This window comes from Thamnophis sirtalis, unplaced genomic scaffold (genome assembly GCF_051295495.1).
Source record: "Thamnophis sirtalis isolate CommonGarterSnake01/CBP01778 unplaced genomic scaffold, rThaSir2_p1.2 scaffold_9, whole genome shotgun sequence".
In the NCBI taxonomy this organism is placed as follows: Eukaryota; Metazoa; Chordata; class Lepidosauria; order Squamata; family Natricidae; genus Thamnophis; species Thamnophis sirtalis.
In genome coordinates, this window is record NW_028261389.1 from 29285334 (window position 1) to 29308252 (window position 22919).

Below are 22919 nucleotides of genomic sequence, written 5' to 3' on the forward strand. Positions count from 1 at the left end.
TCGCTTCCCCATTGACTTTCCTACTGGAAAGTCAGCAGGAAACTTCAGAAATTGCACTAGCACCATAGCAGCTTGCTGCAACATTGCAAGTGCAAACCAAGTGCCAAGAACCCAGATCTCAATTGTGTAACTGCAGAGACGGTGCGATGGCCAGAACTCTGCAGACCAATTGCAAGTGCCCCTTGTTGAGCACTGCCACAAGTTTGAAATGTTTGCTGACATGGTGTAATGCAAACACTGCTCCTATGTGCATGCTGCTTTAGTAAGAAAATTCTGATTATTGGACAGGTGTGCTGAATCTTTTCTATTTGAGAGATTAATAATGCTTTTTTTCTTCTCTACAATTCTTTGTTTCCAGTCATGAAGAAAGTCCGTGACTTTGTCGGTAAACGGAGATTAGAAAGGAAATGTACTTCAGAGGACATCAGGGCGGATGCCTCTTTTTTACACCCCCCCTCCGGATGGAGGTTGGGGCTGGGTAGTCGTGGCGGCGGCGGCTACCCACTGCCTACTTGTTAGTGGTTTCCATAGCGCCTTTGGTGTCTACATGCTGCCCCTTCTTGGTTCTTTTGAATCGAGTAACTCGCAGATAGGTAGGTCATTGTTACATTAAGGTTTCCAGCATAGCTTTGATATATTGTACTGCAGTTTTGTTTATAATTATGTCTTGCTTATTACCCGTATATACTCGAGTATAGGCCGACCCGAATATAAGCCGAGGCACCTAATTTTACCACAAAAAACTGGAAAAGTTATTGACTCGAGTATAAGCCTAGGGTGGGAAATGCAGCAGCTACCGGTAAATTTCAAAAATAAAAATAGATACCAATAATGCCATTGCCCATTGAATAACATATACAGCCTGCCTGTGCCCATTAAATATACAGTAGCCATTGTAAAAATTTGCTCTGCATAACAAATTATTATCACACAATACCGGTGTATTCAATGAAATACTTCACTCACCTCATGATGCTGATGTCCCGCTGTGATGATGATGTCCCGCCTCCTATGACACACGGCACAGTGATTCCTATCATGGAGGTGGGACATCGTTGCAGAGCGGCAGGAGGGGGAGGAAGGGGAATCGTAAGATAGCCCTGCATTACATTAGAACGTGAGGAGGGGGGATGGTGCGGTGCACGCTGCGCGGCAAACTGACACAGAGGGAGGGGAAACTCACAGGGGCGCTGGGCCATTCACGAGCGTCACCCAGCGGCATGGCCCCGCCCCTTTTTCTCCTCCATTTCGGGCAAATTTTTCACTGACTCGAGTATAAGCCGAGGCGGCTTTTTTCAGCTCAAAAAGTGGGCTGAAAAACTAGGCTTATACTTGAGTATATACAGTAACAGTCTTTAAGCAAATGGTTTAAACTATATGTCAATGCTCTTGAAATCCACAAGAATTAGTGTCATTTACATCAGTAAAACATACAAGTGAGTTGATAATATTTTTTTATGATATTTTTTTATATGTTTAATTAAATGCATTTGTCTTTTTAAGCTTGGATTGGATCTATCAGCTATGCTCTCATTATGATGTTTGGTCCTGTTTCTGGAAAACTTCTGGTGAAGTATGGAGCTATAAAAGTGGCGATAGTTGGAGATCTAGTGACCATAGGTGGTCTAGTGTGGTCATCATATACTGAAAAGTTTAAAATGCTGTTTTTCACACATGGAATCGTTGTTGGTGTGGGATCAAGTCTGGCCTACACTCCAGGTAATGCTTTACATTAAAATCAAATTTTGTCACACATTTCTTCTGTTTTTGAAAACATATTTTTGCTTTTGCTTTTGCTTTTGCTTTTGCTTTTGCTTTTGCTTTTGCTTTTGCTTTTGCTTTTGCTTTGCAGCACTTTTTCATGAGAAAACTTGTTAGGTAAGCTTTCCATTGGGAGAGCGAGTACGTTCAGCGAAGCATTGTGAGAGTTGTGTTGGAGAACACACAAACCAGCATACAGAGCAGTGGTGGGTTTCAACTAACCAACTAAGAAGAGATAGTATGTCAGGTGCAATCATTTTCCTAGGGAGGACTTCCATCCTTAAGTAGAAGTGGGCAAAAAGACACCACCCAGGAACATGTACAAACTGAAAAAGAAGGAACGTAGGGGATAAAGAAAGAGAGAAATGTAGTTGTTTCTTGGAGAAGGTGGGTAAACTTGGTAAGCCCCTTTTGTGGGTGGCCATTCCTAGCCGCTTGCGCCCAGTGCTGTGGTTGAAGTGAAGCCCCAAAGCCCCCACCACCACCGGAATATCTGCTGCCGCCTCCTCCTCCTCCAACAGCACTGCCAGATTTGCCGCCCGATGCTGTGGCTGAGGTGAAGCCGCCAAAGCTCCTGCCAGCACCCCCACCTGTGGCAGCGACGCCTCCCCCTCTGCTTGGAGCACCTGAGCTGGGCCCCGCGTTACCCCTGCCGCCACCGCCTCCTCCTCCACCGTCCTTTTGAGAAGCCATGAGGCCTTTTTTTCCTGCTCCCACCACCTCCGCCGCCTTCTTACTGGCTCCCGCAGCCTCATGGCTCCTCAAAAGCACGGCGAAGGAGGAGGGGAGAGGGATAACCCGGTGCCCAGTTCAGGTGTTCCGAGCGGAAGGGGATGTGTCACTGCCATGGACGGGGGTGGTGGCGGGAGCTTTGGCAGCTTCACCTCAGCCGCAGTGTCGGACGGCAAATCTAGCAGTGCTGTTGGAGGAGGAGGAGGTGGCGGCAGAAGATATTCTGGTGGCAGCGGGGGCTTTGGGGCTTCACCTCAGCTGCAGTGCTGGGCGCAAGCGGCTAGGACTGGCCGCCCACAAAGGACCTCCCTGGGCTTGCTTTGCTGAAAACGGGGCGACTGGTGCTAGTTTGAGCGGCCGGCGCAAACTACCGTCAGTCGCCCAGTGCTCAACAAAACAAGTCTGGGGAGGTCCTTTGCGGGTGGCCAGTTCTAGCCACACCTTAGAGGGGGTGTTCCCGGAAGTTAATTGCTTCCAGGTTCACCGACCAACTGGTCCGCAAGGACCGGTAGGAACCCACCCCTGATACAGAGACGCTGCAGTTTAAATAGGCTTTTACTTTCGTGGAAATAGAGGTATCAGAGTCCATCAAACAGTCCAAGTCATAAACAGATAAGACAGTCCGTCATCAATGTCTTTCAGTTAAGGATAATCCAAATAACATAGTCCATAATCATACAAACAGTCCGTTTGCTAACTGTTGCAAAACTTACAATAGCTCACGACACTCAGATCAGATCAGCCCAGCATCTAGCAAACAGAGAGCTAGCAGTCATTCTGGCTCTCTCGTATGGCCAATTGAGGAAAAACAGCAACCAATCACATTTTACCGTATGATTTAAAGAAACAATTACAACATTGCTACATGATTTATATATTGCCAACCCAACTGTTAGATTAAATTCCTAACAAAACTCATTAGAAATAGTAGCATGGTTTTTAATTGTGTCAGTCAAACATTAAAGCAATGTTTAAGCTTTCTCCTTTCCCAGATACCTTTTTCATGTTAAATAAAACAGAGGGTGATGTGATTGGACTTCAATATAAAACAACTACTTTAAATTTCTGTTTGTTTCTTGATAGGTCTGATAATGGTTAGCCTTTATTTCACTACAAAACCTTCATTTGCCACTGGATCAGTGATGGCTGGAGGGGCTGCAGGAACTTTCGTCCAGAATAAACTTCAGTATTTTCTTATTCAGAATTTTGGATGGAGAGGTAGTCTGCGTGTATATAGTGCAATTCTAACTATATGTGTTTTTGCTGGATTTGCCTACAGGCCTCTTCAAAAACGTATGTATCTGCTTTGGGCATTTTAAATTAAATATCTCCTTTTTCCTGTGTGTGTGTGGGGGGGGGGAAGAGAATCCATATTGGGTAAAATAAGGATACAAAGTAACACAGAGAGTTCTTTTCAGGTTTCTGAATTTTCCTACACAATTACTCAGACAAAACACAACTATACATCCCTGCAACCCCCAATAAATAAGTAGCAACATGGGAATAAAAAGAAAGTAAATCCAACATTTAGAACAACTATTGCAACCATGTTTGCAATTTGATCTCAATCTGGGATGCTGGTTGTAGACTGAATGCCCCAATGGACAGTGTCATACAGCAAATGGAAATTATATGAGTGGTACAACAAATGGTGCATTGCTTAAATTAAAATGTGACCCCTACATTATCTCAGCTTCCTTTCATGGACTGTTTTCCAAAGACCCTTTCTAATTTTATTTAAATTGGGGCAAGCCTTTAATAAGGTAATATGTAACCATTGACTATAGATGGAATCATAGCACTAGCACCCAGGCTTATATACCTCTTCACAGTGCTTTAAAATAAATTTATTTATTTATTTATTTATTTATTTATTTATTTATTTATTTATTTATTTATTTATTTATTTGTATGCCGCCCACTCCCGGAGGACTCCGGGCGGCTCACAAAAGACAAGGGAAAGGGGGGAACAAGACAAAGACAACATATAAGCCTCTCTTAGCGGTTGACAGAGTCAGCATATTGCCCCCAACAATCTGGGTCTTCATTTTACCGACCTCGGAAGGATGGATTACAAATGCATCCTAGGACTGTTTTGAAAAGGTACTTTATACGTTTAGTTTCCCTCGTCTTGTAATATCTAATTCAAATTTTCTGCATCTGGATGTGGATGTGATGTAGCAGCTAATAATATGGAACAGAGCAGAAAATGTATGTCTTGTAAGTCATAAATTCATTGGACATGTGAGTAGATAAGAACTTGACACATCTTAAGTGTTCTGTAAAAGTAAGTTTCACAACCATGTATTTATTAAATTCAGATTCTGGTTATTAATGATTGTAGTGACATTTGTCTATCAGAGATTATTTCGCACTTCCCTGTCTTCTCCTGTTCCCCACTGTCTCCCAGAGTCTAAAGCCATGCCCACTGCATCAATGACACTCATCCTCTGCCGTCTCCTTCTCTTTTGCCTTCAGTCTTTCCCAGCATCAGGGTCCTCTCTTCTTATTTGATGGCTAAAATATTTATGGTTCAGCTTCAGTATCTGTCCTTCTAAAGGACAGTCAGGGTTGATTTCCTTTAGGATAAAGCTATTTAAAGAAGCTGAATATAAATGCAAGATCAGACCCAGATGGCCTGGCAATAGCTAGAACTTAAGGAAGTCAGCATGTTTGATCCTTATCCCACCCCTACCCCCAGATCTCAGGTATTCCACTATAGATTTTTTGTTAACTTCTATTCGTCCAAAATTACTTTTATCATCCCTCTCATTTATCATTCTGTCTCCAATCTAATTTGGGTTTTCAGATGATAAGAATTCAGGAAAGGGCTAGCTCAGTTATTGTCAGTAAAGAGACCTGTCACTGACTGCTTATTTTATTTAATAAATTTATAGGGCAGCTTTGGGGAACAGAAAAGCTGGGACATATTAATTAGGAAAGACCCTATCAGTATGCCTTATAGTAAAAGACAAATCCGTTCTTCTGGGAAATATTGTAGTTTAATTCCTGAAATTCATGTTTCTTGTCTTTTTCATTTCAGTAAATGAAATGGAAAAAAGACTGTTTTCAGTTTAACACCCCAGAACTTGAGGCATAGGACTGCACTAAAGCAACTCAATTCATTTCTTAAATCACCCATCTGTTTGCTTCCAGGAATGCAAATTGCAAATGAAAGCAACTAAGTAGTTGTGTCAAGTATCTAGAACAAATTTCCTTAACCTAGGGAAAATTGAGTTACCGTATTTTTCAGAATATAAGATGCACCTTTCCCCCCCCCCCCAAAAAAGGGGAAAATCTGGGTGTGTCTTATACACTGAATACAGCATTTTTGGCCTCTGAAACCCCGCCCCTTCACAAAAATGGACGTGCAGAGGGTTTGGGAGGCCTGCAAAGTGCTAATGGAGGCTGGGGTGGGCAAAAATGAGCAAAAAACAGACTGTTTTTTGCTCGTCCCCCCCCCAGCCCCCAAGAGCACTTTGCAGGCCTCCTAAAGGCTATGTGTGCCCTTTTTGTGGCAAAAGGGCCTGTTTTGGCAAAAAACAGCCCTTTTTTGCTTGTTACACCCCACCAGCCCCCAGGAGTACCTAAAGGCTATGCATGCCCTTTCTTTTGGCGAAATACAGACCACTTTTTCCTCATCCCCCCCAACCCCCAGGAGCACTTTGCAGGCCTCTGAAGCTCTCTGCATGCCCCGTTTTTCACAAATGAGGCATGCAGGAGGTTTGGGAGGTCTTCAGAGTGCAAAAACTTTTTTTAAAATTTACCTGATGTGTCTTGTACTCCGGTGCGTCTTATACTCTGAAAAATACAGTAAATTGCAGCTCCTGTTATCCAGTCAGCCTTGCCAAGTAGACTAGACTTAGAAATCAATGCCACATACTTTAGGTCTAAAATTACTTTTTATTTAAGCTTCAAATTGGCGGTCAAGACCTGGCTGTTTTGAAAGAGATACCACCTCAAATGTTAAGAGCCAGGAGAGACTACGCTTTTTTGGTCGAAGAACTCAGAAATCGTCAGATACAGTATAGATGGGATGCACCATTTGGCATCATATTTACATTTGATAAGCAAAGATACCGCCTCAACGCTGTATGGAAAGCCCGAGATTTTTATTATAATATATTGAAGGCCGGACACCCTGCACCATCTGGACCTAGAGAAAGACCACAAGAAGGACAGGATAGACAGCAAACTACACAACCACCAGACAAGATGGAGCATCTCTCTTCTCTAGAAGTGCAAGGTGCTATGGAACCAAGACCTAGCCGCATGACTACTAGACGTATGGAGAAACAAGCTAAAAAGCAACAGCATCAACAATCATCGGCCATCGATCAAGGATCTACAACAACAAATCTGGAAGCAATGGGAGGAGCTAGACCTAAGGTTAAACAGGCCGTGCAGGAAGCTCTAAAAATGCTTCAACCAACCAAAGATGACAACTAAGATTTTAACATGGAATGTTAACGGACTGAACTCTCCACAGAAGAGGAAGAAAATATTTCATTATCTCAAACAGTTTAAGAACGATGTAATTTGTTTGCAAGAAACTCATATCAAGTCAACTGATCAAAAATATTTGATCAACTCAAAACTTGGTCAACATTTTGTAGCTTCTGCTATGGAAAAGAAGAATGGTATAGTTGTATACTTAAGAAAAGACATGAAAGCTGAATTAATAGAAGCAGATCCCTTCGGAAGATATATTGCTTTAGACTTAATCTTAGAAGGGAAAAAGACATTACTTTTGGGAATTTATGCTCCCAATCAACAGCAAGATAGATTCTATAGAAATCTTCATGCTAAATTAGTACAATGGGACTATAGTTCCTGTATACTATTGGGTGACTGGAATGGAGTGATAGACACTAAGAAAGATAAGAAGATTTCCCGCCTAAATACCAAGATGCGAGCAAAGTTACCCAAATCTTTCTTTGACATTATGGATGATTTTGAATTGAGAGATATTTGGCGAGAAAGAAATGCGGAGGAATGTGACTTCACTTTCTTCTCGGACAGGCATCAATCCCTCTCAAGGATTGATTTTATTCTAACCACTAATGATTTGCTTTCTAGGGTCAAGAAAACAAAGATTGCAGCTAGGATCCTTTCGGACCATAACCCAGTTTGGATGGAGTTGGGAAGGGTAGTGCAGGCAAGAAGGTCTTGGAGATTGAATGAAAACTTATTTAGATATGAAAAGTATATTAATGATTGTAAAAAATTACTATCTGAATATTTTGTTTTGAATATGAATAAGGGTACATCTATGGAATTTGTATGGGACGCAAGCAAAGCGTATATGAGAGGAGTTTTGATGAATATAAATAAAACACATAGAAATAAGCAAGGGTTAAAACGAACAGAACTGGAAGAGGAAATTAAGAGAAAAGAGCTGGAGTTAACAATGAACCCAGACGATACAAAGGTTAAGGAAGCTATTAACATATTAAAATCTCAATTTGACATGTTGATCTCTGACCAGGTGGTTACTAATCTATTATATGCAAAACACAATACTTTTTGTAATGCAAACAAACCTGGCAGATGGTTAGCTTATCAGATTAGGAAAAAAAGGAAAATTCGAAATATATCTAAACTGATTTACAGAGGGAAGGAGGTGTTTCAACAGGAAGAGATTCAAAAGGCTTTCTGGGAATTTTTTACAGAACTGTATAAAGGGGATAAAATTAATGGTTTAGACATAGACAAATATTTAGACAAAGAGAAAATACCTTCAGTTAGAGAAGAACACAGGCAAAAATTGAATCAACCAATAACCTCGGGGGAAATCCTGCAGGTAATTAAGCAATTAAAGTCAGGGAAAGCACCAGGTACAGATGGCTTGACAGCGGTTTACTATAAAAACTTACAGTTAGAAATGGTAGAACCTCTTAGAGAATTATTTAATATGATTCAAATGGAAGGTAAAGTTCCTCCATCTTGGAAGACAGCGTTTATATCTTTGATACCCAAAGAAGATCAAGATACTACTCAACCCAAAAATTATAGACCTATTTCATTACTGAATGTAGATTATAAAATTTTTACTAAAATATTAGCAAATAGGTTAATGTTGGTCATTCAACAATTGATACATACGGACCAAACAGGTTTTATACAAGGGAGACAGATGAAAAGTAATGTTAGATTAATTATTAATGCATTAGAATATTTGGGAAAGAACAACCAGATTCCAGCTGCGTTTATATTTTTGGATGCTGAGAAGGCCTTTGATCGAGTTAACTGGCAATTTCTGTTGAAGATACTGCAAAAAATGCAGATAGGAGATAATTTTTTACAGTCAATTAAAGCAATATACCAACAGCAAACAGCACAAATCATAGTCAATGGAAGTCTAACAGACTCTTTTCAAATTGGAAAAGGTACAAGACAGGGCTGTCCTTTGTCCCCATTATTGTTTATTATAACTTTGGAAGTATTGTTGAATAAAATACGGGGCTTGGATGGTTTAAAAGGGATCAAGATTAGGCAGCAAGAATATAGAGTCCGCGCTTTTGCGGATGATTTGGTCATAATATTGGAACAACCGCAGGAATCTAGTATGGTTTTAATGAATATGATTAATCAATATGGTCAAGTGTCGGGCTTTAAAATAAACTTAGGAAAAACCAAAATATTAGCTATAAATATGAATATTAAACAAAAGGAAGAATTAGGAGTGATGCTAGGATGTGAGGTAGTTAAAAAAGTCAAATATCTTGGAGTTAACATTTTAACTTCAAATGGGAAATTATATAAGCATAATTATGAACCACTTTGGCATAGTATACAGACAGAGATGAAAAAACGGGAGAAATTGCACCTATCTTTGCTGGGTAGGATAGCGGCAGTGAAAATGAACATTCTACCAAAATTTTTATTTCTCTTCCAAATGTTACCTATATTAAAAAAAGATGCGAACCTTTTAGAATGGCAGAAGGGTATCAACAAATTTGTGTGGGCAGGAAAGAAGCCGAGGGTAAAGATGAAAATAATGCAAGATGTATGTGAGAGAGGAGGATTGAAACTACCTAATTTAAAACTATATTATGATGCAGTGGCATTATCTGTAATTAGTGATTGGATTCACTTAACCAATGATAGAATATTGAACATTGAGGGACACGATCTGCTATTTGGTTGGCATGCTTACCTGTTATTCAACAAAAAATTGGATAAGAACTTTAAAAGTCATATTTTAAGAAATGCTTTATTGCGGGTCTGGAAGAAATACCAATATAAATTAAATGACAAGATACCCATGTGGGCAATTCCTAGACACGCAATTGAAAATATGAATACAGCACAAAAACAGGACAGAATTACCTACAGACAGCTTCTTACCTCGGAAAGGGGGGTATTACAATTAAAATCTTTAGAGGTATTAAAAGAGGAGAAGGTAGTTCAAACATGGTTCCAGTATGGGCAATTACAGGCTAGGTGGAAAATAGATCAAAAAATTGGTTTTATTCAAGTTGAGGATAATCTGTTTAAACAAATAAGAGATCAAAGCTTAATGCATATAAAGAGGATATATAATGTATTAATACAGATGGATTCGGAAACAGAATTAGTTAAAGATTGTATGATAAAATGGGCTCAAAATATTGAGGAACCAATAATGTTGGATACATGGGAAAGAATCTGGGTAAGAAATGTGAAATTTACACAAGCTCAAAATCTGAGAGAAAATTTTTACAAGATGTTCTATAGATGGCATTTAGATCCTAAAAAGTTGGCTTCTATGTATCCGAATGTACAGCCTAAATGTTGGAGGTGTGGTTCTCTCGATGCTACATATTATCATATATGGTGGACCTGCCAAAAGGTTAAGGCATTTTGGATAAAAATATGGTGGGTCATGCAAAATGTTTTTAAAAGAAGGATAAAGTTTAGTCCTCAGTTATTTTTACTAGGTATATGTACTGACTTTACAGTGGTAGAGACCAATTTGATTCTGCACCTGATAACTGCAGCAAGACTGTTGGTGGCGCAATATTGGAAGAAGGAAGACTTGCCTACAATCCAAGAATGGACATTGAAAGTAACAAACTTAGCTGAAATGGCTAAAATATCGGCATATCTCAAAGATCATTCAAATGAGAGATATAAACGAGACTGGAAAAAAATGGATTGACTATATACAAAATAAATACGGGACTAAGAAATTCCAGTTAGCCTATGCTTAAGATCAGAAATGATTTAAACTGTTAAAAGTCAGTTCAGTAAGAAGAAGCTAAGGTCAATCTAGAATGTCATTAATTTCTTTATTTCTTTTTTCTCAATAGATTTTAGACTGTGTTAGTTAAAAATCCATACCGGGTACGGGTTCTGGGAAGTCGGGGGGGGGGGAAGGAGGAAGGGGGTGGGGGGGTGGAGGGAGGGAGGGGTACACACACACACAAAAAAATGTACTTCAATGTTGATTGACAAATGATGACATATTTGTGTTTTTTTTTAAAGAAAAAAAATAAAAAAGTTCTGTTTCGATAAAATTACTTTTATTCAAAGAGCTATAGTAAAAAATTCTTGCAATTCCCAATGTGCTTCGTTCTGCTCTCATTTTATCTTTGTGTGACGTAGAGAGGGATGTGTCTGAGATGATTACTGAAATTAGTTTCTTGGAATGGACTTAAGCCACGCTTGTTTGATGGTTGCCTTGGTAATGGCTTTTCCTCATGTTTTTCTAGGCCATTCCCTTATGCCTTTCCCACCGAACATACTGGCTGCATTTCGGAAATTGTAGGCACCAGGGTAGAAAAAAAAATCCCAGTGTGATTCCTATTCATGATAAAAGTAAACTTTTTGTGTACAAGGAACTCATTCTCTCTAATGCCTATACCTGCTCCAGCTGTGTCCAGCAAGACATGTTAACAGAGGTTCTTGTGGTATATAAAATCATTTTTTGCAATCATCCTCAAAATAATTGCTTAAACATCACACAAATCCGTCCTGTGCTCATTTGTGATGCACTTTTTATGTTATCCAGGTTGCACATAACTGTTGTATTTATTGCTTTCTGGTGAAATTAATCAGTATTGCGTACACAGTAATAATTTCTCTTTTTTTTTACTTTGTATTTTACAGATAGAACTCATCCAAGTGTAGTTGAAAAATTTAACACATTGCCTCTAAGAGGGTTTATAGTCAATTTAGCTTTATGGAAAGATCGCATTTTTGAGATATGGGTCAGTTCTCTTGGATTAGCAAAATTTGGATTCTACATACCTTTTGTGCATATGGTAAGTTGCCATTATCTTTTTTTTTTTTTTTTGGCTTTTCTGTTATAGCTTGGAACGAGAGTCCCCAACCTGTGGGCCATGACCCACTAGTGGGCTTTGAGGGTTTTGCAACCAGGCCATGGTAATGGCCGGCTCGTGTGTGTGTCCGTCCATGCATATCTTCACTTGCATGAGCACCAGCCAAGCACATACACACGCTCCCTTTAAATGAGCAGTAGGTATGTGTGCATGGTACTTGCACAAATGGAGTGTGTTATATTATATCTATAGTGTCAAGTCACAGTACTTTTGACAGTGAATGTATGCCTTTTGGATTCAAGTTCTGTAAAGATGTTGTGCCTTAAAATGGCTTCTACTGTACAGCACAGTGGAGTTGCCATGGTAACGGCTTCACAGTACTCCACAAGGGGCTCCCTCCAATACAGGATTGGGATAAATACATACCCAGACTACCCCGATTTATCAGCTAATTCTAACTATTTTAAGACATGTGGCTAAACATTCAATTTTTACCAGTTTTAATCCTTAACTCAATTTTGGAGAAGGGCTACATCAATTTGGGCCAAGTTGATTTATTTTTAGTAGCTGTAAGATTGTTGTTTGTCCATAATAGGTAAGTGGTCACTGAGAACAAGTGTACATTTATTTCAATAGTGTCAGATACACCAACTGCAGTCTTGACTGTACTAACTTTCAAAACTTGAATAATACTTGGTCAATTACTTTTGAGGAATAATTTTTGAAGAAAACATCGTGTCATTGCCAAAGGATCTAAATTTGGTGCCACCTTCATATATTGGATTAAATTCCATAGTCCCCTGTCAGTTTGATTTTTGGCAATGCATTATGGAGGCACCAAATTGGAGAACACTAATGTATCCAATGAAGATAGACTTATCAGGAGAGGAGTATGAAATGTTTGAATTGTCAGTCAGTTACATCTATTCTTTTTGCTAACTATTTGCATAAATCTTTAAACAAGTATGAATGAATTTGCGGCTATATTTAATTACTAGGTTAGCTTAATTATGACTAGTGTTCACTAAACAGAATACTTTAAACCCGACATGTTAAAAATCGTGCTTCATTTTCTTTTTTGCAGATGAAACTTGCAGATGATTTAGGTATTCCTATGGAAAAAGCATCCTACATTATGGTGGGACTTGGAGTAAGCAGCATGATTAGTTGTCTTCTATTTGGAAAGATTTGTGATATTAAAAGTGTCGACTGACTTTATGTGAACCAGGCATCCATATTATGTGTTGGTAAGTTACACAGTAAGCTTCTGAATGTTTTTTGCCTGAGAAATTATGGTTTTAGACCTAGAAACATCTAGAGTGTCATTTCTTGCACATATGAGTTATATCAGCACAACTACAAGTTAACACTGTTAAGTTAATTATTGCCAAATCTTCTTGAGGCCATTCGTGTGATGGCTTGAATTCCAGTTCTCACTGGAACATGATGAGTAGAAATTAGGAATTAGGAGAATGGAATATGACACATGAGGTAGGTTCTCATGGGAGAACCTACTGTATTTTTTGGAGTATAAGATGCACCCTTTTCCCTCAAAAAAGAGGCTGAAAATCTGGGTGTGTCTTATACACTGAATACAGCATTTTTTGCCACCTGAAACCCCACCCCTTTCACCAAAATGGTCGTGCATAGCTTGTAGGAAGCTTTCAGAGAGCTCCTGAGGGATGGGGAGGGCAGAAATGAGCAAAAAATGAGCCATTTTATGCTCATTTTTGCCCTCCCAGCCCCCAGGAGCACTCTATAAGCTTTCTAATGCCCTTTTTTTGACAAAAAAGGGCCTGTTTTCACAAGAAATGGGCTGGTTTTTGCTCATTTTTTGCCCCCGACCCACTCCCCAGGAACACTCTACAAGCCTCCTAAGGGCTATTCATGACCTTTTTAAAAAAAAACAGGCCTGTTTTTGTGAAAAATGGGCCATTTTTGGGAGGTTTGCAGAGTGCAAAAACTTTTTTTTTTAAATTTGCCTCTTCAAAACCTTGGTGCGTCTTATACTTTGGTGCATCTTATACTCTGAAAAATACAGTAATTTCTTTATGGCACTCTAGCAGAAGACACTTGGGCACTTGGAGCCAATGCATAGGTTCCTTAATATGAGGCACAGAAGATGCATTACTATCATACTTGAGAAACAAAATTTTTGGTAAGCAGAACTAAAATATTGGAAATTAGCAGTGGCAAAGCCTGATGAGTGCTGTTTTATCTTAGTTTTCATTATAGAGTAAATAAATACATTTGGTTCATATTGAAATTTGTGTCCTTCATGTTTTATTTTTCAGGTGTGGTCTACTCTATTATTCCTTATTGCACATCTTTTACCGCTCTTGTAGTCGTTTGCTCCTTTTTGGGATTTTTCGACGCAGGAAACTACGTTCTCCTACCTATCCTTACATTTGATTTGGTGGGAGCAGAAAGAATGCCTGTTGCATGGGGATTTATGATGGCTGTCAATGCAATTAGCTGTTTTGGTCCACCCTTTGCAGGTAAACCAGTTAATGCGATTTGTCTGTAAAAAACACTGAGCCTGGAGAAAACTATACTGCTAATGTGTCCAAGAACTGACTCTTCCCAAGGCCTGCCTGAGTATTTATTTGCTTATTATATTTGTATGCCTGCAAATCTCACAAATATGGCATACAGCAGTGAATTAAAAAGAAAAACCAATAAATATTTAAAAACAGTCATGTTTCAAAACAATAAAATGGCACCCAAGCAAGGGGAATGATATGAGCCTCAGTAAGATAGCTGTCAGCGTTCCAAATATCATCCAAAATTAAATCAGAGTCCAAGGCAGAATATTCCTCAAAGTTCCAATTTATTAAGAGAGACATGTTGGCACATATGTAGAAACCTGAATCTGAAAGCTTCCTGGGTTTCCGCACCCAGTTGAAAGTTCACAATCTTGCCTCCACACCCACAAGTCCATCACATGGTCCAATATTCCACTGCCATGCTGGCAGTTTCACCCATCCAGTTCCGGTCAGGCTCAGAGAGATAGAGAACAAAAGATGACCTTGGCTTCCTAGAAAGGAATTTTATTTTGATAACAATACATTCTACTTCTAACTATTCCCCCTCCCAATTCCCTACTAATGAAACAGCATAGTAGAAAAGAATATTAGTGTGGCAGGCCAAAGATCCTAAAAGGAATCGGCTGCAGGCCTGACAATAGTATCACAGGATTTCCCCAGTCTGCTAGGACCCCCAGGTCTGATGGTACAGCCAGGTCCTGAGGGACTTGAATATTGAACAGGATGGACTTTGCCTCACTTCTGGGGGTAAAATATCTCAAAATGGGAGTGCCACACCAAAGACAGTCTGCCTTCTGAGACCCAAGTTTAATTCCCTAATAGTTGGGACATGCAGCCTGCTTTCTCTGGTAGGACAAGCACATATAATGAGGAAGAAGCAGTCCCTCAGATCTCTCTTCCCCAACTACTCTCACCTGGAATCAGCCCCGGAGAAAGGAAGTGAACTGGAGCAGCACTCTTATCGCCCACCCTCAATCAAATTCAATCCAGAAGGACCATGGTCAATGGTATCAAAAACTGCAGAGAGGTCAAACAGGGCAAGGATGGATGCCTCACCCCCATCTCACGCTTGCCTGGCTTCTTGAGGAGCAGGTGAGGCAAACTGACCATCGCTAAAACCTACTCACATAATCCCCTGAACCAGTTTAATCAGCAAAGAGGGACATGGATCTAAAGAACGGGGCTGAGCTTACAGCCCCAAAGACCCTGTCCGTTTCCTCTGGTCAGACAGGTCCATTCCTGTTCAGATAACGGCAATATTCCTTGCTAGGTATTTCCACTGGCTCTGCAACAAGGCCAGCATCCACTTGGTTCTCTGAGCCCCTCTTAACCCCTCTTAGCTGCTCAGGAGCCCAGAAGGACACATGCCCACCCAGAACAGAGTAGTTAGGTCTTTTTTCCTCTTTCTTTTCTATGTATGCCTATATAGGTACTCCTTGTTTAATGACTACTCATTTAGCAACCATTTGAACTTATGACAGCACTGAACAAGGGTAGTTACAATGGGACTTCGTACCTACAACCATTGTAGCATCTTGCAGTCATGTGATAAGAATTTCTCTGGCTGGCTGCTCACAAAGTCAGTGGGGAAGCCAGCAGGAAGTCAGAAGCTATGCTCATAAGAGGTTCTCGCTTAACAAACTGCACAGTTCTCACTTAACATTGGTAACTGGGGATTGCAAGAACTGTTGCAGCTAAGTGGTATGGTCGCTATTTTTTTATATAAAACTATGTTGCTAAATTATGGCGTTTTCAATTCCAATTAGCAGTTAAGCAAGGACCAGCTGAATAGCTTTCGGGATCAGGAAGGTGTATGCTGTGATTACTTAAATCTTTTTGATACTGGAATGTATGGTATCATTTGAAAGGAAATTCTGTTTTGGGAAAGGAAACACAAAAGTAAACAACATATTTTTGTTTCAGGTGTAATGTATGATGCATATGGCAATTATACCTTGGCTTTGTAGTAACTGGGGTTTGCAATATTGGAGCAGCTGGCATACTTGCTTTAATACCCTCGTTGCAAAAATCATCAGTCCAGGCAACAAAAAACTACATTAATGCTTCTGTATGTGTAATAACCAATACCATCGTGCCTTGGCAATCTCCAAGTATTTCATTAGGGGTAAGGAGTATTTGATGACATTTCTTTCTCTAAACAAGAAAATTTATTTCGTCTTCTTTTTCTTCCTCCTCCTCCTCCTTTGGTAGTATGTGTTCTGTACTAACCTGATCTTTGATAGGCATTTTATCACAATGACCCTTTCAGTTATTAGCATTTCTATTGACAGGTGGTAGAGAAATTAATATAGAATCTTCATCACGGTCTTCGTGATTTGCTCAAACAGGATGTGCCAGCTACATGAAGACTCATTTAAAACTCTCAGAGTTTAGAGGTTTTGGCATGAACCCTTGCCCTTTGTGTGGTTCCAGCTATTTTTTAGAAAAAATGCATCACAAGCAATATATTTGGCTAATTTCTCTGGAGATTCCCCCCCAATTCTGTTATTTTCTTCATTTCATTCGTTCCTAGACAAATGCAAAGTATAAAAAGTACAGTTTCATTGCCGTTTGCCTTTAAGATACTTAAGGCCCTTTTAATAAATTCCAATAGTAGGGAGTAACCCACTCTGAAATACCTTATACCCCTTTTGTCTGGGAAAAGGCTGCATTACACAGGCTGTTAAAAAATATCAGATGTTCATAAAGGAGACCTGATATAATTACTCTTTCTGTCAGAAATTCATTGGATACAGTACTAAAGCTGTTGAACCCATAGCAGCTGAATGTCTAGATTGAGGCCTCAGTCCCCATCTGTCTCAAAAACTGTATACTTAGTTCTTGTTTAGTGATCACAGTTAGGACCAGCAACTCAGTCATTAAGTGAAGTAGTTGCTAAATGGAGAATTATGTGACGGTTTTTGCATATGATTTTACTTGAGCCTTCCTGCTTACAGTATCAGAAGAATACAACTCCAGTTATATGGTTGGGAAGGTCCCCAAATTTGATACTTGAGGAAGCTGGGTAAAAGGTTGGATCTTATAGTCCCTTTCCCTCACTCCAGTGCCCTCTGGAATGCTTGTCTTCATGCTGCAATAATTAGGAGGAGGAAATGAACAGATGCTTTAGATATTTACAATCTTTAGAGAGGAAGTGATTACAAGACAGTAAGGCTTGAGTTTTGGTTTGGGATCACAATTCTTACAAGCTGATTTAGGATGTTGGGAATTATAATAATCTCTATATATATTTTAAAATTGTCCCAAAGCAGAGTTTGAAGGCTGTGTGGAAGGATGGTTTATAGCTAATGAATCCAAAGATTATTTAAATTATAGATTTCAAAAGGAATATGAGTGATCATGATAATAGATGATAAGACTTTTAAAATCAGATGTACACTGTCTTTATCTCAGATACATAGTGTGTATTCAGATTAGGAGAGGAAATGGAAGAATGCTGTTGAACTGCCATCATTAATACTGTCTTTCATAATACATTTTTTGTTACAGAGTATTACATCCTCATTCACAAAATCTATGATATCTCCTGCAGCAAGTACCTCAGGCCATTCAAAAGGATTCAGCATGAAATCCTTTAAAAGCATACTAAAGTCAGATACAACATTGGTTAAGATGACGTCAGAACCTAGGACCTCTATGGGTACTGTGGAATATATGAAGGCTTTCCCGGATCAAGAGAACGATACAGCTGAGGGGAAATCAGAATTAGCATCTGTTAAAAGTCAAACTTCAATCTCCATGACCCAGGACCTACCCATACCTTGTAAAAAAGAAGATGTAGTGGTCTTGCATGAGTATGAAGGTGACGAGGAAGCTGAAATTACAATTGGGGTAAGGCCTGGACAGGAGTTAACCATGCCAGAACAACTCGTGAAAAAGGAAAGGCCAGACTCTAAACAATTGGAGCGTTTTCCTCACAGAAAACAAGATGGGGTGGCTTTCTTAGATGAGTATGAAGGAGATGAAGAAGAAGCTGAAATTGCAACTGGGGTAAAGCCTGCACAAGAGCTAACCGTGCCAGAACTATTCATGAAAAGGGGAAGGTCAGACTCTAAACAGTTGGAGCGTTTTCCTCATAGAAAAGAAGATGGGGTGGCTTTCTTAGATGAGTATGAAGGAGATGAAGAAGAAGCTGAAATTGCAACTGGGGTAAAGCCTAGACAAGAGCTAACCGTGCTAGAACTATTCATGAAAAGGGAAAGGTCAGACTCTAAACAGTTGGAGCGTTTTCCTCATAGAAAAGAAGATGGGGTGGCTTTCTTAGATGAGTATGAAGGAGATGAAGAAGAAGCTGAAATTGCAACTGGGGTAAAGCCTGGACAAGAGCTAACCGTGCCAGAACTATTCATGAAAAGGGGAAGGTCAGACTCTAAACAATTGGAGCGTTTTCCTCACAGAAAAGAAGATGGGGTGGCTTTCTTAGATGAGTATGAAGGAGATGAAGAAGAAGCTGAAATTGCAACTGGGGTAAAGCCTGGACAAGAGCTAACCGTGCCAGAACTATTCATGAAAAGGGAAAGGTCAGACTCTAAACAGTTGGAGCGTTTTCCTCACAGAAAAGAAGATGGGGTGGCTTTCTTAGATGAGTATGAAGGAGATGAAGAAGAAGCTGAAATTGCAACTGGGGTAAAGCCTGGACAAGTGCTAACCGTGCCAGAACTATTCATGGAAAGGGAAAGGTCAGACTCTAAACAGTTGGAGCGTTTTCCTCATAGAAAAGAAGATGGGGTGGCTTTCTTAGATGAGTATGAAGGAGATGAAGAAGAAGCTGAAATTGCAACTGGGGTAAAGCCTGGACAAGTGCTAACCGTGCCAGAACTATTCATGGAAAGGGAAAGGTCAGACTCTAAACAGTTGGAGCGTTTTCCTCATAGAAAAGAAGATGGGGTGGCTTTCTTAGATGAGTATGAAGGAGATGAAGAAGAAGCTGAAATTGCAACTGGGGTAAAGCCTGGACAAGAGCTAACCGTGCCAGAACTATTCATGAAAAGGGGAAGGTCAGACTCTAAACAGTTGGAGCGTTTTCCTCATAGAAAAGAAGATGGGGTGGCTTTCTTAGATGAGTATGAAGGAGATGAAGAAGAAGCTGAAATTGCAACTGGGGTAAAGCCTGGACAAGAGCTAACCGTGCCAGAACTATTCATGAAAAGGGAAAGGTCAGAAAAGAAGATGGGGTGGCTTTCTTAGATGAGTATGAAGGAGATGAAGAAGAAGCTGAAATTGCAACTGCGGTAAAGCCTGGACAAGAGCTAACCGTGCCAGAACTATTCATGAAAAGGGAAAGGTCAGACTCTAAACAGTTGGAGCGTTTTCCTCACAGAAAAGAAGATGGGGTGGCTTTCTTAGATGAGTATGAAGGAGATGAAGAAGAAGCTGAAATTGCAACTGGGGTAAAGCCTGGACAAGTGCTAACCGTGCCAGAACTATTCATGAAAAGGGAAAGGTCAGAAAAGAAGATGGGGTGGCTTTCTTAGATGAGTATGAAGGAGATGAAGAAGAAGCTGAAATTGCAACTGCGGTAAAGCCTGGACAAGAGCTAACCGTGCCAGAACTATTCATGAAAAGGGAAAGGTCAGAAAAGAAGATGGGGTGGCTTTCTTAGATGAGTATGAAGGAGATGAAGAAGAAGCTGAAATTGCAACTGCGGTAAAGCCTGGACAAGAGCTAACCGTGCCAGAACTATTCATGAAAAGGGAAAGGTCAGACTCTAAACAGTTGGAGCGTTTTCCTCACAGAAAAGAAGATGGGGTGGCTTTCTTAGATGAGTATGAAGGAGATGAAGAAGAAGCTGAAATTGCAACTGGGGTAAAGCCTGGACAAGTGCTAACCGTGCCAGAACTATTCATGAAAAGGGAAAGGTCAGACTCTAAACAGTTGGAGCGTTTTCCTCATAGAAAAGAAGATGGGGTGGCTTTCTTAGATGAGTATGAAGGAGATGAAGAAGAAGCTGAAATTGCAACTGGGGTAAAGCCTGGACAAGAGCTAACCGTGCCAGAACTATTCATGAAAAGGGGAAGGTCAGACTCTAAACAATTGGAGCGTTTTCTTCACAGAAAAGAAGATGGGGTGGCTTTTTTAGATGACTTTATTGGTGATGAGGAAGAGCAGTTGAGATATGTGCCTTCTGCCTCTCAAAAAAAAAGAAGATGAGTTGGTGGTGGAGGATGTCCCTAATGATTATCAAGAGCAGCTTAAGAGCACAGCTACACTGAATCCAACTGAAGAAGAAGAAAATAAAACTTCTACATCATTGAAAGACTCTGGAAAGACTTCCCCACAGAAAGAGCAATGATGTGATATTTGCTAAAGATGAAGTTAGCAATTTACCGTCATAAGAGAGGAAATAGCAATAGTAGTACTATTAGTATTTAGGATTAAGTAACATTAGCATTATTAACATTAGCATTATTAACATTATTAACATTATTAGTAGTAGTAGTAGTAGTAGTAATAACAGCATTTGATCTAGCACATCTGCATGACTTCCTAGTAGCAATTTCTTTGTGTTATTCTGTATACTTTTTCATGCTTGTTTACCTAGCTTTTACAAATGTTTCTAAAATAATTGTTTATTTTTCATTATTTTATAACTTAGATGTACAAACAATTTGAAAACAACTGAATTCCCAGCATATATTAAAACCATTTTGTCATTTGCCTATTTTTGGAAAATAAACAAGCGTTTAAATTATTTATGCTTTGTAGCTAAATTGAGTTGAGACCATCTTCCTATGCAAGACGAAATATGTAGCTCTAACCTTTATCTTCATTTTTTGCTACTGCACAATAGGACTATTCTAAGTGTCAAATTTTGTTCATCATATGGTGCACATATTCAGCTAATTTAAGGTGACCAGACGTCCCGATTTTCACGGGACAATCACGCTTTTGCACAATTTGTTCCGCGTCCCGGGACATTCTTAAAAACTCCCGATTTTTGTGACCGGACCCGGAAGTAAGCCTGCCCCGCCCCCAGCCCTGTATACCCATCCCAGTCGGCTGGTATTTTGTTCCTTCTGTCTCCCCGTTGCTCAGAAAAGCAACTTCGGGAAGGTCCTTTGCTAGCAGGCAGGTTCTAGAACGCCTGCAGCCACCGAAGGACCTTCCCAGAGTTGCTTTTCTGAGCAACGGGGAGACAGAAGGGATGCAATCTCCTTTCATTCTCCCTCTGCCTCATTCACTTGTTCAGGCAGCAGAAAACGAAAGAAAATCGCATAGCCGAGAACAAAGGAGCCTGCAGCCTCCTTTACCCAAATGTTCAGGAGCGGGGATGAGGGGGGGGGCTTTCTCGCATACCTTCTTTCTCTGAAGCCACGCTGGATTCAGCAAACCAGGCAGCGCGTGCCCTGGGATTGTGCAACAGCCGAAGAACAGGAGGCAAGAATTCGCGTGCTGCACAAGGCCACGGGCACACCCTATCCTCTTCTCTCTGATAGCCGCCTGGTTAAAAAGGAGGAGGCAACTCTGCTGGGTCGGAGCCCATCCAGAAGACGAGGAATGCAAGATCCCTGCCCCCGCAGATGGGCTCCAGACCAGCGGAGCCTCCTCCTCCTTTTTAACCAGGCGGCTATCAGAGAGAAGAGGGCAGCTTGTGCCCATGGGCTTATGCAGCAGCCAAAGATCACCTGGTTAAAAAGGAGGAAGAGGAGGCTCTGCTAGTCCAGAGCCCATCTGCGGGGGCAGGGATCCCCCTCGCATTCCTCATCTTCCTCGATGGGCTCCTCCTCCTTTTTAACCAGGTGGCTATCAGAGAGAGGAGGGCAGCGCAAAGGAGGAGCAGAATGGCCTTAATCATGTCGAGCTGCCCAGTCAAAAAACCCTTTCCTTCTGTAGAAAAGAAAAGAGGGGGGTGAATTCGAGAGACCGACTGAAAGAGGGAATCTTCAGCCAGGGCACCCTTTGCTCCGCCACAGCAACCTTTTCAAGCAGGATCAGACTAGTTTGAAAGCCTCGCCTTCTATTTTGGCGGGGAAATTCCCTGCCGCCCAGGCTCCATCCCGCAGAAAAAATCCCCTTTGCCAAAGCTCGAGAGGCAAGCGCTGCCTCCGCCTGCCAGAATCTCTGGAGAGAACTTCGCAACTAGCTAAGGAGTGGCGAGCAGCGGACTTGAGCATTTGCACGCATTCAGCCAAGGTCCTGCTGAGCCCCGCAACTTTGGACGACCCGATGGATTTTACGATGGATGTGCACCCCTGGGAGGTGCTGAAGAAAGACAGGCAGCTCAGCCTGATCCAGGACTACAGGCGCGACACACACACAGAGTGAGAAACACACACACACACACACAGGGAGGGAGGGAGGGAGGAGAGACACAGAGAGAGAGAGAGAGACAGAGAGACAGATACACAGAGAACGACAGAGAGAGAGAGATGGAGGGAGATAGAGACAAAGAGCCACACAGAGTGAGAGAGAAACAGATACAAGAGAGAGGGGGGGGGGTTAAGAAACTTCAGAGTGAATCCAAGAAGAGGGAAGAGATGGAAGACTGGCTTTTCGCTCTGATTTCTGAGCCCCCAGCTGTTAGTGATGGAGGAGGAGGACAGCTCATTCTGTAGCGTTTTTAAAAAGTCCTGTTTTGTTTTTTTTAGCACAA

The 22919-nt window shown here is 40.8% G+C and overlaps 1 protein-coding gene across 1 annotated transcript in view; it reads left to right on the forward strand.

The window, feature by feature from the left end:
* The first annotated feature begins 360 nt into the window (after positions 1-360).
* The window catches only part of LOC148044074 (monocarboxylate transporter 10-like), a 32202-nt gene continuing 9643 nt past the window's right edge, over positions 361-22919 (forward strand). The window contains 10 exon segments of the mRNA XM_087722544.1: positions 361-450; positions 452-593; positions 1504-1719; positions 3577-3786; positions 11587-11741; positions 12844-13006; positions 14054-14257; positions 16229-16255; positions 16258-16430; positions 17816-18316. Of these exon segments, the coding sequence (XP_087578670.1) occupies positions 361-450; positions 452-593; positions 1504-1719; positions 3577-3786; positions 11587-11741; positions 12844-13006; positions 14054-14257; positions 16229-16255; positions 16258-16430; positions 17816-18316 (1881 nt within the window).